The sequence below is a fragment of the Elephas maximus genome, chromosome 20 (genome assembly GCF_024166365.1).
Source record: "Elephas maximus indicus isolate mEleMax1 chromosome 20, mEleMax1 primary haplotype, whole genome shotgun sequence".
NCBI classification, from domain to species: Eukaryota; Metazoa; Chordata; class Mammalia; order Proboscidea; family Elephantidae; genus Elephas; species Elephas maximus.
In genome coordinates this window covers 44,354,204-44,368,895 of record NC_064838.1, presented here as the reverse complement: position 1 = coordinate 44,368,895, position 14,692 = coordinate 44,354,204, and the positions used below count along the sequence as shown (strand labels likewise).

The window sequence follows — 14,692 nt, the reverse complement described above, 5'->3', positions numbered from 1 at the left end:
GATTCTTACAGATTTGCTGAAGAGTTCAAAGTCTTTATTAACACTTATCAGCCTGTGTTGTTCATTTTATATCAATTAGTCCATATGTTAGTTGGCCCTGGGGAAGCCAAAATGTGGTTAGAATATGCTGAATGGAAACATCCCCAAGGCAGTTTACACTTGGATACAAACAAAACTGCCGAAACCCTTCTCACAGAAGCTAGAGAGGGGCACAAAATTACATGAAACGATCCTTGAGGCTTTTCCCCATAACTGACTGGACAAAAGTTCATTCTTGCATATAAAACAGAGACTAAAGTATATATATGATTATCAGGCCTGATTATTCCGGAAGTTTTCGGAACATCCTGGCTTAGATTTCTTCAGACGAAGGAACTATGGAGGCCTTTAATATAGTATTTATATCTGGGCTCAAGCCTAAAATTTCAACCTTAGTTTAAATGTTGTTTAGATTGGAAGACTGCCCCCACTGCCAAATTGACTAATTTAGCTTATAAGCTTGGCCAAACCTTAAAAACTAAGCAGACTGTTAAGATCTAACAGACTAACAGCCCTTCAACTACAGCAGTTACAAGGGCCCACCCTTGTAAAAAGAAATTTTAAACCCTCTAATGGACCTAAAACTAGTCTTTGCCACTACCGTAAAAAAAAAAAAAAAAAAACCTGGCCACTGGAAAAATGAATGCTTTAAAATCAAGAATAAACTGAAGGTTTCCACCCCAACCGCCCCTCCACCCTGATTCAGAATGAAGGGGCTCTGGGGACTATACATGGTTTTCTCCTATGGTGGCTCTAAACTCCAAGCAGAAATAACTATGTACATTAATGAAGAACCCTGCATTTTTTAATTGATACAGGAGTTACTCTCTCTGTCATTAACCCCAAGTGTTTACAAAAGCCCCTGACCAGAAGTAAAAAGACCTCAAAAATAGTGGGCTTTGCAAAGAACACTAGTTCATTCTCCATTCGTACCAATTTCTCTTTGTCCCACAGAATATTTACACCCCTTTTTGCTAAGCCCTGTTACCCCTGTTAATTTAATAGAGATATTTTGTCTAAATAGAATTGCCACGTACATTTTAATAAAAAAGGGAAACTATTACTGATCTTGCCTCAGACTCTAAGCCTAAGGATGGATAACATTCAAAAGGAGGAGGCCCTCTGCCATATGCAAACCCTTATTATGCCCCTTCAAAACCCCGTTCCATCAGGCCTTCATTCACTGACATCATTTGTCAGATTCCTAAAACCCTGTGGGCCACAACTTCTACAGACATTGAGTTCTATCCACTGAGCTTATTAAGATTCAAATACACACATCCAAGCCCTTGCCCAAGATTCCCCAATACACCCTTAAACCAGAAGCAAAGGAAGAATTAACTCCTATTATTCAGGATTTTCTCCCTAAAGGGATAACTGCCCCCTGCACTAGTCCTTGCCACACTCCTGTCCTTCATTTAAGAAGCCACACAACGAAGGCTGGAGATTTGTTCAGGCCTTACATTATCCCTAGATTTCCAGTTGTCTCCAACCCCCATCTGTTACTTGCCCAATGTTGACCCTGATGCTGGGATGCTTTACTGTGAAAGAGACCTTTGTGGTGCATTTTTCAGTATTCCTGTTGACGCTTAAAGCCAATATTTATTTTCCTTTGTTTGCGACAACCAACAATTTATCTGGACTGTTATGTCACAAGGATTCACAGACTCTCCCACGTATTTTTTTCATATTTTGCAGGTAGACTTGTGAACTTTGCAATTTCCAAATGAATCTACCTTATTACAATATGTTGATGATTTATTTGGGGGCTCCACCTCTCGAAAGGCTTGCCTTCAGGGCAGTGTAACCTTATTATAACATTTAGCTATTGGAGGACATAGAGTTTCTAGGGAAAATTACAATTAGCACAACGTTCTGTCAAATACTGAGGTCATTTAATCCTTGCAGAAGGTATTTCTATTGAACCCAAGGGAAAAAAAGCTACTACAGCCTTTCCTTTACCTAAAACAAAGAAACAAGGAATTTTTAGAAATCTGCAGCTATTGTCAGGCCTAGATTCCTAACTTCTCTTTCATGGTCCAACCCTTACCCAAGTATTCGAAAACCTCTGAGCCTGATCCATTCCATCTTACCCCAGAAGGTCAAGTGGCAATGATTAAATTGAAAAAGGCTATGACTAACACCCCTGCTTTAGGGTTTCCTAATTACCACTTGGAGCCCTGGTGGCATAGTGGTTAAGAGCTCAGCTGCTAACCAAAAGAATGGCAGTGTGAATCCACCAGAACCCTATGGGGCAGCTCTACTCTGTCCTATAGGTCATTATGAGTCAGAATCGACTTAACAGCAATGTGTTTGGTTTGGTCTGGTTTTTGGTTATAATCCTAGGAAACATCTTAAGAATTTACCTGGGCAATACCCTTTACCCTCTGGACCTATGCTTGAATGGCAATTAGATCTTACCCAGCTTCTACTTTCAAATGGCTATAAATATGTCTTAGTGATGATTTGTAAATTTTCACATTGGGTAGAGGCTCTCCTCTGCAGACACGCCACTGCTTCTTCTGTAGCAAAAAAGTTCCTCGAAAACGTAATACCTACTTGGGGAGCACGGAAAATTCTTTGCAGAGAGTGAGGAACTCATTTTACTGAACACGGTATACAAGCATTATGCCAAATCTTCCCTATATATCAGAGACTGCATTGCTCTTATCACCCCCGTCCTCTGGACTTGTAGAAAGAACTAATGGTATAATAAAAACTAGTTTCTAAGCTTTCTGAATCCTTAGGTTTGTCTTGGACTAAAGTTTTCCCTTTAGTCCTTTTAAATTTAAGAAGCACTTCTTTTGGATCTCATAAACTTACTCCTCATGAAATAGTTACTGGAAGGCCTATGACCCTTCCTTACGTTGCCTCTACCGACCCTAACTTAATACAATCTGAGTTATTGAAACAGTGCCAATTTCTAATGCAATACTCTAAGGAACATTTTTCACAAATTAAAGAAGACTTTGAGGAGCAAAAACCTGGTTCTCTTTCTTTGCTTACTATCAACCCAGGAGACTGTGTTTAATGGAAAAGACACCGGCTAACAGATTCTTTACAGCCTTGCTGGAAGGGGCCTTATCCAGCCCTTTTAATACCCTTGCACAGCAAAGCTAGAAGAAATTAACTCTTGGATTCATTTATCACAGTTAAAGGAAGCTAAGCATCTATCTGGACTTGTCAGCCAGCTGGAGATTTCAAACTCAGACTGGAACGCCCCAGCAACCAGAAGCCGGAAGCTTCTGAAGCAGGTAGCTGATTCCAAGGTCATGGAACAAGATTACATACAAGATGCCGACATTTTTGGACTCTTTCCTAACTGCTGGGATTTTAACATTTTGACTGTGTTTGCACAATTGTGAAATTATTTCTTAGTAGTTTTGATAATAATCAAATACCTTTAACCCTAATCCAGTGAATTAAACCTTTTATTGAAATTGTTGTACATTGTTTTAATACTTACAGTCTTTGAATCAAATTTTATTTTACCAACTCTACCTCCTTCCATAGTACATTACTAGGAAAGGAATTTCTTCAGTGTGACTAAATGCTGTGTACGTCACTCCCCTCCTGTCTACACGTGAACATGCTGATCCTCTTGCTGTGCCAGTCCTGGATTATAGGTTCACACCTAAGTTTACTATTGATTTTAAGAGACTACTTAAACGGGGGTATTCATGTTAGATTATGGCTACCTCCAGAATCATGCACTTATCCATCAGGTCCCTGTTTAAGTATTACTTGTGCCTGGTTAGAATGTTTTATCCTTTCCACACCATGCAGTCTTTTCATTAATGACGCCTGATATTATTCCACAGTAGCAGATAGCTTTTAAAAATTATCAAAATATCCCAGTTTGTGCTCAATTCCGGGATCCCCTAGAATTAAGAGAATTATCCATTTGGGAGGATTCATTAACTCCAGGCTGGCTTGAAAGGGCCAATCAGTCCACTCCATTTCCTAATTTTCAAACTGGGGCAGGTATGTATACTTGGCCCTTGCCATGCTTCGATGGTTGGAATATACTAGGCTAATGCACCTTAGGTACCCTTGGAGCTCCTTCTCGTGAATATCCACTCATACAATGACAATTTACAATGGAACAATTACTTAATATCCACACATAAAAGAGAATTTGTCCTCTCAGATAATCCGATTGCTGATAGTCCTGAATGGGGCTGTTCATTTCTTAAAGTGCTTGTTTTCTCTTTTGGTATATCACAATTAGAATAATCTACTTGCAATTTACCTGACACTCAAACTGCTGATAGCATTGCTGATGGAATGATAGCTCAACAAAAATCCTTAGAATCTCTTGCTAAAATTGTTTTAGGTAACAGACTAGCTCTTGATTTCCTCCTAGCTCAACAAGGAGGAGGAGTTTGTTACTGCTAATACTTCTTGCTGTTCGTGGATAAATACCTCTGGAGAAGTAGAACAAGATACATATCTAAAACATACCAAAGGGCTCCTGGTTACATACTGTTCCTTCTTTCTTTGATATTTTTAGCTGGTTACCCCAAAGAACTGGATCTGGGATACACTCCCTTCTACTAGCCTGTCTACTCCTTTTAATCACTGTAATTATTATTATAAATCTTGTTAAATGTACTATGCACTGTGTTTCTCATTGCCACAGCCAACCCTGGAGACATCTGTCAAGGAAAACAATTATGTGACTGCAACAATGGGCTCAAGCATAACAACGATTAGGAGGATAGCGCAGGACCAGGCAGTGTTTTGTTCTCTCATACACAGGGCTGTTGAGTCAGAACTGACTCAACGGTACCTAACAATAATTTTTCAAAGGAAAACGAATTTTAGTTCTGGATTAGACCTTTTTAGAAATGTCAAGTTACTCCTCTAACACAGCTTTGTCTGTAACACTTGCCCCAATCAGAATCAACTTACTCTGAAGATGAAGCCCAAAGCTACAGCAAGGTGAAGAAGGGACCCAAAGCTATTGCAAGGTAACACCGGATGGTTTCCAGCCACCTCCAATAAAATAGCTAGTGTTCTGAGGTCTTAAAAACTTAAACAGAGCAGTCATCCTGAGATACTAAGTCCTTGCAAAAGATGGGTAACTCCTTTGTGGGTGATCTGCACCACCTAATGGTGGCTTGATCAAAGGGGAGAAGTAACGTGTGCAGTCCCCAAAATCAAGGTGCTTGGCGTGACTAAGATGGCTGTCCCAGATCTAAATTAAAACTCCATTTTGAATCAAAACTGCAGTCTGACCTAAAATCACTGCTCTTGCTCTTCTGACAAGACAACTCAGCTTCTTGTAAACGTCTTAACTGCTCGTAACGCACAAAAGAGTCAAGACTTTAGCTTATACAAGAAGTATCTGTTAAAAGATGTTTGCCAAAGAACATTTATACAGCTTGATCCAAGAAGAATGCCTTGGTCAATATGCTCTAGGAGGTTAGAAAACACAGTTGATAATGTTAAGAAAGTATGCCAAGAAAAAGTTGTAGTTTAACGACCCCCTTACAACTTTTTACTATGTAGCCCCACCCTTTGTGCCTGTGAGCACACAGCCCTTCGTTTGCTTCACCTGATAAAAACCTCACTGTTCTCCCTCCAATATGGAACACTATGACATCCTGTCTGGATGTTAAAGTGTATCCCAATCCGTGAATCACTATATTCTACAAAAAAACTTTTTGCTTTCACTTCTAACAGAGTGTAAAACTGATGCTTCACTATGACGCATGTTAAACTTATCTTCCAGCAACTAAAACTTAACTTTAACTTTCAAAATACACGTCTAAAGCTCACAGTAATGTTTTAAAATCTACCTTCCACAGGACACTCAAATGGCTTTGTGCCTAGATGGGTTATGCTGTGGCCTTTCAAATGTTCTGCTCTTGTGAATGATTTCCCACAGCCTTCCACAGGGCAGGTGAACCTCCGGTCATCATCATGTTTCCTGCCAGAGAGGGGGAAAAAAAAGATACCAGTGATTACTCACACACCTCAAAGGCACAAGGTCTCTGAGACAATTTTTTGTTTAAAATTGTTAAAAAGGAAAATAATAACAGACATCTCACTTTACGGTTTTTCTTTCCCACAAAGCCAAATACTAACCATAAAAATTCCTGACCAAATCCTTTGGGTGGCTTTTTTCATGCAAAATGCTAATCTTTCCTTTCCTGTTCAAAGCCAGTCTTACTGAATTTAAATTTCAAAAGCTATCATAGCTGCAGGTGGGCAGAAGGCCAGAGACCACCTTATGACCTAATACCAGTTGATCTCAGTAAAAGGGGCGGGGCAGGGTTCAATCAATCATGTTAAGAGTAGTCAGTGGTTGATCTTGTATTCTTCACTCTCCTCTTCCCTTTATAAGCCTCACTGTAACCAGCCTACTTTGAGCCATATGCTTTTTTTTTTAATAATCAGAATGGTCTCCTTACACACACACAGAGTTACTATTAACTGCTCAGAATAAACTTCATGTTTCAAATTCTTTGAGTTTTGATAATCTTTAATAAAATTTTGCAAAATATACGAAAGTACAAGCTCTATGCATTTAAAAAACACCAGTACATTTCAGAAGTTTTAATCCTGCCTCTAATCTGTGTGGGCAGATTTGCAATCAACTACCCTGTAATTAGAAAAACTCCTTTAATGACTAAGTTAACCCAGAGTCAGACACAGAACAATTAGTGCTACGACAGTCTGCAACAGCTGAGTCCCAAACGTACTGATGAGGCTGTTTCCACTGTTCAAAACTCCAGATGACAAACAAGGCTCCCAGCTACAGGTCTCAGTGGGAAATATGCACAGAGCAGGATGTAAGTCTTCACCTGCTGCCGCTGAGTCAGTTCTGACTCAGCAACCCTACAGGACAGAGTAAGGCCAACATGGAAATGCTCTTTTCCTGAGTAACGTTTTTATATTAAATCCCTCAACCTCAGGTACGTAACCTTGCATGAACCACCCAGCATTTCTGGGAGGGAGAATAAGAACACCAAATCTCAAAGTTGAGAAGAGCCAATGAGATATACAAGTGAAGTGCTCAGCCTCCTCTAAGACACAGGCTGAGTACTCCAAGGGACTCAGATGAGTATGGAGTGTCTGTGTAACATAAGCAGAGTTTATTCTATAATGTTTGGTTTTTAAAAATACATAATTGTATATAAAATACACAAACTAAGTAAAAATATATATTCGTATACAGAGACAAAAATTATCTTTAGTGATTTTCTTTTGATAGTTTTCTGAATTTTCCAAATTGTCTACGTTGAGTTCCTAGTTTTATGGCAAAACTACAGAACACTTTACCAACAAGGACATTCAAGCAGCCAACAAACAAACCAAACCCACTGCCACTGAGTCGATTCTGACTCACAGCACCCCTATAGGACAGGGTAGAACTGCTCCACAGTTTCCAAGGCTGTAAGCTTTATGGAAGCAGACTGACACATCTTTCTCCCGTGGAGCAGCTGGTGGGTTTGAACCACTTACCCTTGGTAAGCAGCTGAGCACTTAACCACTGCACCACCAGGGCTCCTCCCCATTAGCCATTAAACCAAAACCAAACCCACTGCTACCGAGTCAATTCCCACTCACAGTGACCCTATGGGACAGAACAGGACTACCTCACAGGGTTTCCAGGGAGCACCTGGGGGATCCCAACTGCAGACCTTTTGGTTAGCAGCCGAACTCTTAACCACAACACCACCAGGGTTTCCTATTAGCCATTAGAGAGATACAAATCAAAACTACAATGAGATACCATCTCATTGCTGCAAAAATGACACTAATTAAAAAGAAACAGAAAACAACAAATGCTGATGAAGCTGCAGGGAGATTGGAACCCTTATCCACTGTTGGTGGGATTGTAAAATGGTACAACCACTACTGAAAATGGTATGGTGTTTCCTCAAAAAGCTAGAAATAAAAATAGCTTATGATCCAGCAATCCCACTTCTAGGTAGGTATACATCCTAAAGATCTAATAAAAGCGACACAGAATAGACATTCAGCATTGTTCACAATAGCAAAAAGACAGAAACAACCTAAGTACCCATCAACGGATGAATCATGAACAAAATGTTGTACACACATATAATGGAATACTACATACACATAATAAGTGCTCGAAACATCATCAGAACATGGATGAATCTGGAGAACATTATGCTGAGTAAAATAATACAATCACGAAAAGACAAATAACTGTATGATTGCACTTTTATATGAAGAACACACACACACAGACCAACACTCATTGTTGGTTACCAGAGATGAGGGGAAACACTCTCAAGATAGCAGACCCTTGTTAGTTCTGGTGATGGGAAAGATAGCATCGAACATGGGTGAAGTACACATAGCTTGACCAAGGTAAATGAGGTCACTAAGAAGTGTACAAAAGTATGTCTTTGGTAAAGGATACGACGAATATAATTTGGAAACACCAATATGACCAAAAAACATGGGTGTGGTTACACAAATATATATATATGAGTACAGATATGTAAATACATATGTGTGCACAAATAGAAGTACCTACAGTACCTATAGACTTACTGGACTGGTCGAGGCTAGAGGACTCTCTGAAACTATTGCCCTGAGATATACTTTAAACCTTAAACAAAAATTATCCCTTGAGGTCACCTGTTAGCGAAATAACAAAATGGATCCTAAAATACAGATCATCATCCATGAATAATGAGCTTCTTTAAAAAAAAAAAATCAACTACAGGAGATCAAGAGGTCAACTACTACTTTAAAGCAAAGATGAGAAGGTAAGGGGGCAGGAAAACTAGAGTACTGGAAATGGTACAACCAAAACAGAATGAGAATAATGACACACTGAGAAAAATGTAACCAATACCACTGAATGTGTAAACCCGAAAAAAAACAAACCCGTTGCTGTCGAGTCGATTCCGACTCATGGCAACCCTGTAAGACAGAGGAGAACTGCCCCCATAGAATTTCCAAGGAGTGCCTGGTGGATTTGAACTGCCAACCTTTTGGTCAGCAGCCATGGCTCTTAACCGCTATCCCATCAGGGTTTCCGGATAGTATCTGTAGAAACTGTAAAATGGGAACCTAATCTGCTGTATAAACTCTCACCTTAAACACAATATTAAAAAAAAAAACTATAGATCCATAAGTTCGTGACACTGACAAATGATTCATTTTCAAAACTGGTAAGACATACCAAAATGTAAAGATTACCTTTTGTGCCTTAGGAGTTTAGACATGCTGGTGAAGGTCCAACCACAACTATCAGAGTCACAAACAAAAGGTCTTTCACCTTATAAAAGACAAAACGACACAGCATCGTTATAAACGTAACAGCGACTACAAAGACAAACCTTGTGTCCCCATGCCGTGGCATTCTCTACCTCATTTACCTGTATGACTTCTCAGGTGTATTTTCAGCCGGCAGGCTTTGTCATACTGTTTGCTGCATCCCGGAAAGGAGCAAGAAAACAGCTCTTGTTCCCTGAAATGGGCTCGATTGTGGGAGAAGAGAGCGCTCACCGTGATAAACGTCTTCTCGCAGCCTGAGAAAGAAAAACAAGCTCTGCTCACTGGTGTGGCAAAAATCCTACAACACAGTCAATGCTAGTCACGTTGCCAGGACACTGTTCATACTGAGGTATGCTTCATTCAGGCGCACCTCTAAAAAGATACGGCCTTTAATGTCTGGCTTTGAAATAGCTAAAGTAGGGGTCAACGGCAGGAAATAGGTACAACCAGGCCACCTCTGGACTTCCAGATAGAGCTACTGATCAAGAGAAAGTCCCCCATCGCGGTCATCTACTGGCCCACTTTGTAGCCCAAGCCCTCAGGGTCAAACGTCAGTGCTGCTCCCGTGACACCCAAAAAAATCCAAGAGAAATTTCAAAAAAAAAGGAAACAGCCGTGGCCTAGTAAGGCTGAGCTCTGGAGGGCCAGAAACTATTACAATACAGATTTTCTCACCCTTTGGGGCTGTACTGCAATCTTTACTCAGAAATGTAAGCAGACATTCCCTGCAGCTGCCACCCCCACCCTGCTGCTCTCACAGCTTTGTTAAAGTAAGAGAGTCATCTTCACTCACTGGACTTGTTGCACCTCTGTCTTCAGCCCCCAGGGCTGAGCCACCAGCCTAACGAGCCCACCTCGGCAATTCCCAAACTCCCCACAACAGTCATTCTCCTTGGACAGAAATGTTCAGTGCTCAAATAGGGTGGAGATTATTAAGCTGAAAGATGTTTAGCCGGTTTCCTTGTTGCAGCTCTTCTCGGAGCCTTTAACATGCTACCACTGTGCCTGTGAATCACCGAGCAGATACACGCCACACAGCACTGCACAGGCGTATCAGACAACAGAAGCCTACTTCCCCAAGAACACTTAACTGGGCAATGCTGATCTTCCTAAATGCCCCGAAACTGTCGTCTCTGGCCTAAATCTGGCCCCCGGCCTCACAGGTTCCCTATTTTGGGCTTCTGTGTACTATCTCAGTCAGTTAGGTAGTGAACACTCCGGATCTCTGCCTTAGCAAGATGCCCTCGCCACCCACCTTCCATTAGTAATCATGCCCCTTGATTCTATCTCTGGAGTATCTTCCTTACGTGGAAATCTTCCCCCGTCACTACCTGGTTCGGGCCCTCAATAAACTCACGTCTGGGTCATTTAATGCTGTTTCACAGGTCTCCCTCCTGCTTCTGCCCATTTCACACACTGAAGCCCCCACTGATCATCCAACTCAAAACCCTCCGGGGACTCATGTTAGACCCCTGATCCTCCCAGTATTATACACAGAACGATGCTCTTCGTGCATTTTACTTGGGAGAGGGTCTATAACCACCATGGGATTCCCACAAGAACGTATGACTGAAAAACATTCTGAATCAGGGGCCTAAAGCCACGTTCTCCATGAAGGGGGATGCATGAGACAGTCCACCGCCATAGAAGGTCTGCCACCCCCTACCTGACCCTCCAGCACCCTTCCAACTTCACTCCCCGCCCCCTTACCACGGCCCACATTCTCCAAGTGGCTCCTCCAGCCTGCCCCGCTCTCCACCCTATTTTCCCAGGCCATATCCTCCTCCTGTCTCCTGCTCCAAAGGGGCCTCCTTGCTCTACAGCCAAGAATCTTCTCTTCTTCCCCCGGAGGATCACTGTCCCTCCAGGAGCACCTAAGTCTGCCTGCCCGAGTGTCTTAGACATCACCCCGCCCCCTGCAGGCAAATAGAAGAGGAAGAATCCACAATGGTTTTATCCACATTCCCGGACCTCAGTTCCTACATCCGTGAAACGAGGATATTTTTAAAACCTCACAAAACTACCAAGCTCAAAGAATATAAAAGTACACTAGGTATACGTGAATCCTCTGTACTTTCTGCCCAATTTCTCTGTAAACCTAAAACTGCCCTACAAAATAAAGTCTATTAAAACAAAAAAGTATGAAAAGCACAAAAGCTGTGCAGCACCACACTGGGATGACGCCTTCCGTGCTGCCACTGCGCTTCAAGGCTTTGGCCCTGACCACAGTCACCTCCTTCTGGCACAGTGTGCACTCGGCGAATATGTGATTTTTAAATAAAGAGAAAACTATAAGACCTGGTTCATAGTGCAACTGGCTGTGCGGAGAATAAACACTCCCACTAACTAAAGCGGGTGACAAGCCCGTGCTGCCTACACCACTGGGAAACAGGGCTGTGCTCATTTGTCCCTACCGCACAGGCAAATGCCCGCACAATGACGGGTTAGGATTTCACATGGAGCCACCCGGAAAAAACAATACAAAGTGGTGCCTGCATTCCCGCCCCGCACACTCGGGTTTGGTGGCCCTCAGGGCCAAACAGTCGCCGTCGGAGCCCGCCCCTGCCGGCATGCGCGCGCGGTTACCGGGAAAATCACACTTGTAGGGTCTCTCGGGCTCAAAGTGGCTGCGCTGGTGGGAGCTGAGCTTGGCGTGCGTGGGGAAGCGCTCGGCGCACACCTCGCACTTGAACAAGTTCTCTTGTTCGTGGCCCTTCATGTGCGCCTTGAGGTTGTAGATGGTGGTGAACTTCTTGCCGCAGGCACCCACAGGGCAGCCGAAGGGCCGCAGCTTGTCGTGCGACTGCAGGTGTCGCTTGAGCTTGTAGGAGGTGGTGAAAGCCCAGCCGCAGCCGTCCAGCGGGCACTTGAAGGGTCGTCGGCCCTGGCTGCCTCCGTGGGTCAGCAGGTGTACCTTGAGCTGATGCTTCCTGGCAAAGACCTGCGCGCACTGCGGCTCGGGGCAGCGGTAGCCCGGCGCGCCCGCGCTCCCGCGGCGGCCCTCGGCGGCGCTCGCGGCGTCCTGGCTCGGCGCCGGGGCGGGGGCGGCCGATTCGCCCAGGAGCAGGGCGCCGGGCGGCGCTGGCGGGCTCCCGGGCGGCGGCGGCGAGGCCAGCGTGAAGACGCCGTTGTCGAGGCGCACCAGCAGGTCCTGGCCGGCGACGGTGACGGCGCCCGCCAAGGCCGCAGCGGGGCCGGCGGCCGGGCCGCTGGGGCCCTGCCCGGGGCGGCCCGCAGGACCCACGACGCGCCCGGCCCGCGCCCGCCCGGGGCCCTCGGCGGCGCCGCGCGCCACCTCCAGCAGCACCACGAAGGAGCCGTCGCGGGAGGCGTCCTCCGTAGCCGGCGAGCTCAGCTCCGGGCCCGCCGGGGCCTGCTCGCGCCGTGGCCCGGGTCCGCCATCTTCGGAGCCGCACAGCAGTAGCAGCCGGCGGCGAGCGGGGCCCGGGCTGAGCCGGCGAAACCAGGCGGGGCCGGGGCCGGGGCCGAGGCCTCCGTGTGGGCCTCCACGCGCGGCCCGAGCGACTGGCAGCCCGCGGGAGTCCATCTTCTGAGCCCTAAAGCGGCGTCGGACACCGGAGCCGCGGAGGAAGCTCGAGGCAGCCCCGCCCAGGGCGTGCGCGAGATGCCACACGGTGGACGCCAAAGCCCGGTACGGAATCCCAGGCAGAGCTGGACCGGAGCGCCGCGCATGCGCGTCAGCCAGCGGGGCAGGGCGCGCGAGTCTGGCTGCATTTGAGCTTCGGCTTGCTGCTATCTGGACAATGCAGACAAAGAGATTAATAGTAACAGTCAACATCTCGTGAACGTTTACTAAACTAATCTTTACACTCACATGAACGTTTTAGAGATGAGGAAACTGAGGCACAAAGAGCTTCAGTAACTGGCCCGAGGTCACACAGCCAGGAACTAACAGAGTTAGGATTAGAACACAGTTTTGCTGGTGACTACCAGCTGCAGCCATCTCCAGGGAACCCACTAAATGGAAACCTACAGACCTTGTCTCCTGGCACTCAGGGCCTCCCTGATCTGACCTCCTGCCTACATTTCCACCTAGTTTCCCACTGAACTTCACACAACCTCACATTGCAAAGAGCTGAATTACCCATTGTTACCTGAACTCAGCCATTCCTCTGCCTCCCCCCACCTCCACTCCACACATCCATATTGAAGTCCCTCCACTTCTCTTCATCATCACCACTGTATTGATCCAACAAATATAATTCTGTAACTAGTCCTCAGCCTCCATCTCACTCCACTCCCTCCCACCCAATCTGTTCTCTACAGAATAGGCTTTTGCAATCATCAAACAGCACAATGGTTAAAAACTGGCCTGCAGGGTCTGGGGATCGTGGTTTCAGGGGACATCTAAGTCAATTGGCATAATAAAATCTATTATGAAAACATTCTGCATCCCACTTTGAAGAGTGGCATCTGGGGTCTTAAATGCTAGCAATCAGCCATCTAAGATGCATCAATTGGTCTCAATCTGCCTAGATCAAAGGAGAATGAAGAACACCAAGGACATGAGGTGATTATGAGCCCAAGAGACAAAACGGCCACATGAACCAGTGACTACATCATCCTGAGACAAGAAGAACTAGATGGTGCCCAGCTACAACCAATGACTACCCTGACAGGGAACACAACAGAGAACCCCTGAGGGAGCAGGAGAGCAGTGGGATACAGACCCCAAATTCTCATAAGACCAGACTTAATAGTCTGACTGAGACTGGAAGGACCCTGGTGGTCATGGCCCCCAGACCTTCTGTTGCCCCAGGACAGGAACCACTCCCAAAGCCAACTCTTCAGACATGGATTGGACTGGACAATGGGTTGGAGAGGGATGCTGGTGAGGAGTGAGCTTCTTGGCTCAGGTGGACACTTGGCACTGTGTTGGCATCTCCTATGTGGAGGGGAGATGAGAGGGTGGAGGGGGTTAGAAGCTTACGAAAAGGACACGAAAAGAGAGAGTGGAGGAAGAGAGCAGGCTGTCTCATTGGGGGGGAGTAATTGGGAGTGTGTAGCAAGGTGTATATGGGTTTTTGTGTGAGAGACTGACTTGATTTGTAAACTTTCGCTTAAAGCACAATAAAAATTATTAAAAAAAAAAAAAACTGGCCTGCCAACCAAAAGGTCAGCAGTTCCAATCCACCAGCTGTTCCCTGGAAAGGCTATGGGGCAGTTTTAGTGCTAATTCTATTGGGTCCCTAGGAATCAGAATGGATTCAATGGGTTTTTGTTTAACAATACAGATCTAATTGCTCCCCACCTTCACCCCCTTAAGGGTGGTAAAAATGGTTAAGCACTCCATTGTTAACCAAAAGGTTGGCAGTTCACTTGAACATTATGCTCTTTCATATGGGATCAAATTGACGACAGC

General features: G+C 44.9%; 1 protein-coding gene across 2 annotated transcripts in view; it reads right to left on the bottom strand.

The window, feature by feature from the left end:
- ZXDC (ZXD family zinc finger C) overlaps window positions 1-12,965 on the bottom strand; it is a 50,695-nt gene extending 37,730 nt beyond the window's left edge. For both annotated transcript variants that reach the window (XM_049862534.1, XM_049862535.1), the window contains exons 1-4: window positions 11,896-12,965; window positions 9,411-9,563; window positions 9,232-9,310; window positions 5,844-5,974 (exon numbers count right to left, since the gene is read on the bottom strand). In XM_049862534.1, coding sequence (XP_049718491.1) covers window positions 5,844-5,974; window positions 9,232-9,310; window positions 9,411-9,563; window positions 11,896-12,856 — 1,324 coding nt within the window. In that variant the 5' untranslated portion in view covers window positions 12,857-12,965. The remainder of the gene's footprint in view (window positions 1-5,843; window positions 5,975-9,231; window positions 9,311-9,410; window positions 9,564-11,895) is intronic.
- Between the last annotated feature and the right edge of the window lie 1,727 nt (window positions 12,966-14,692).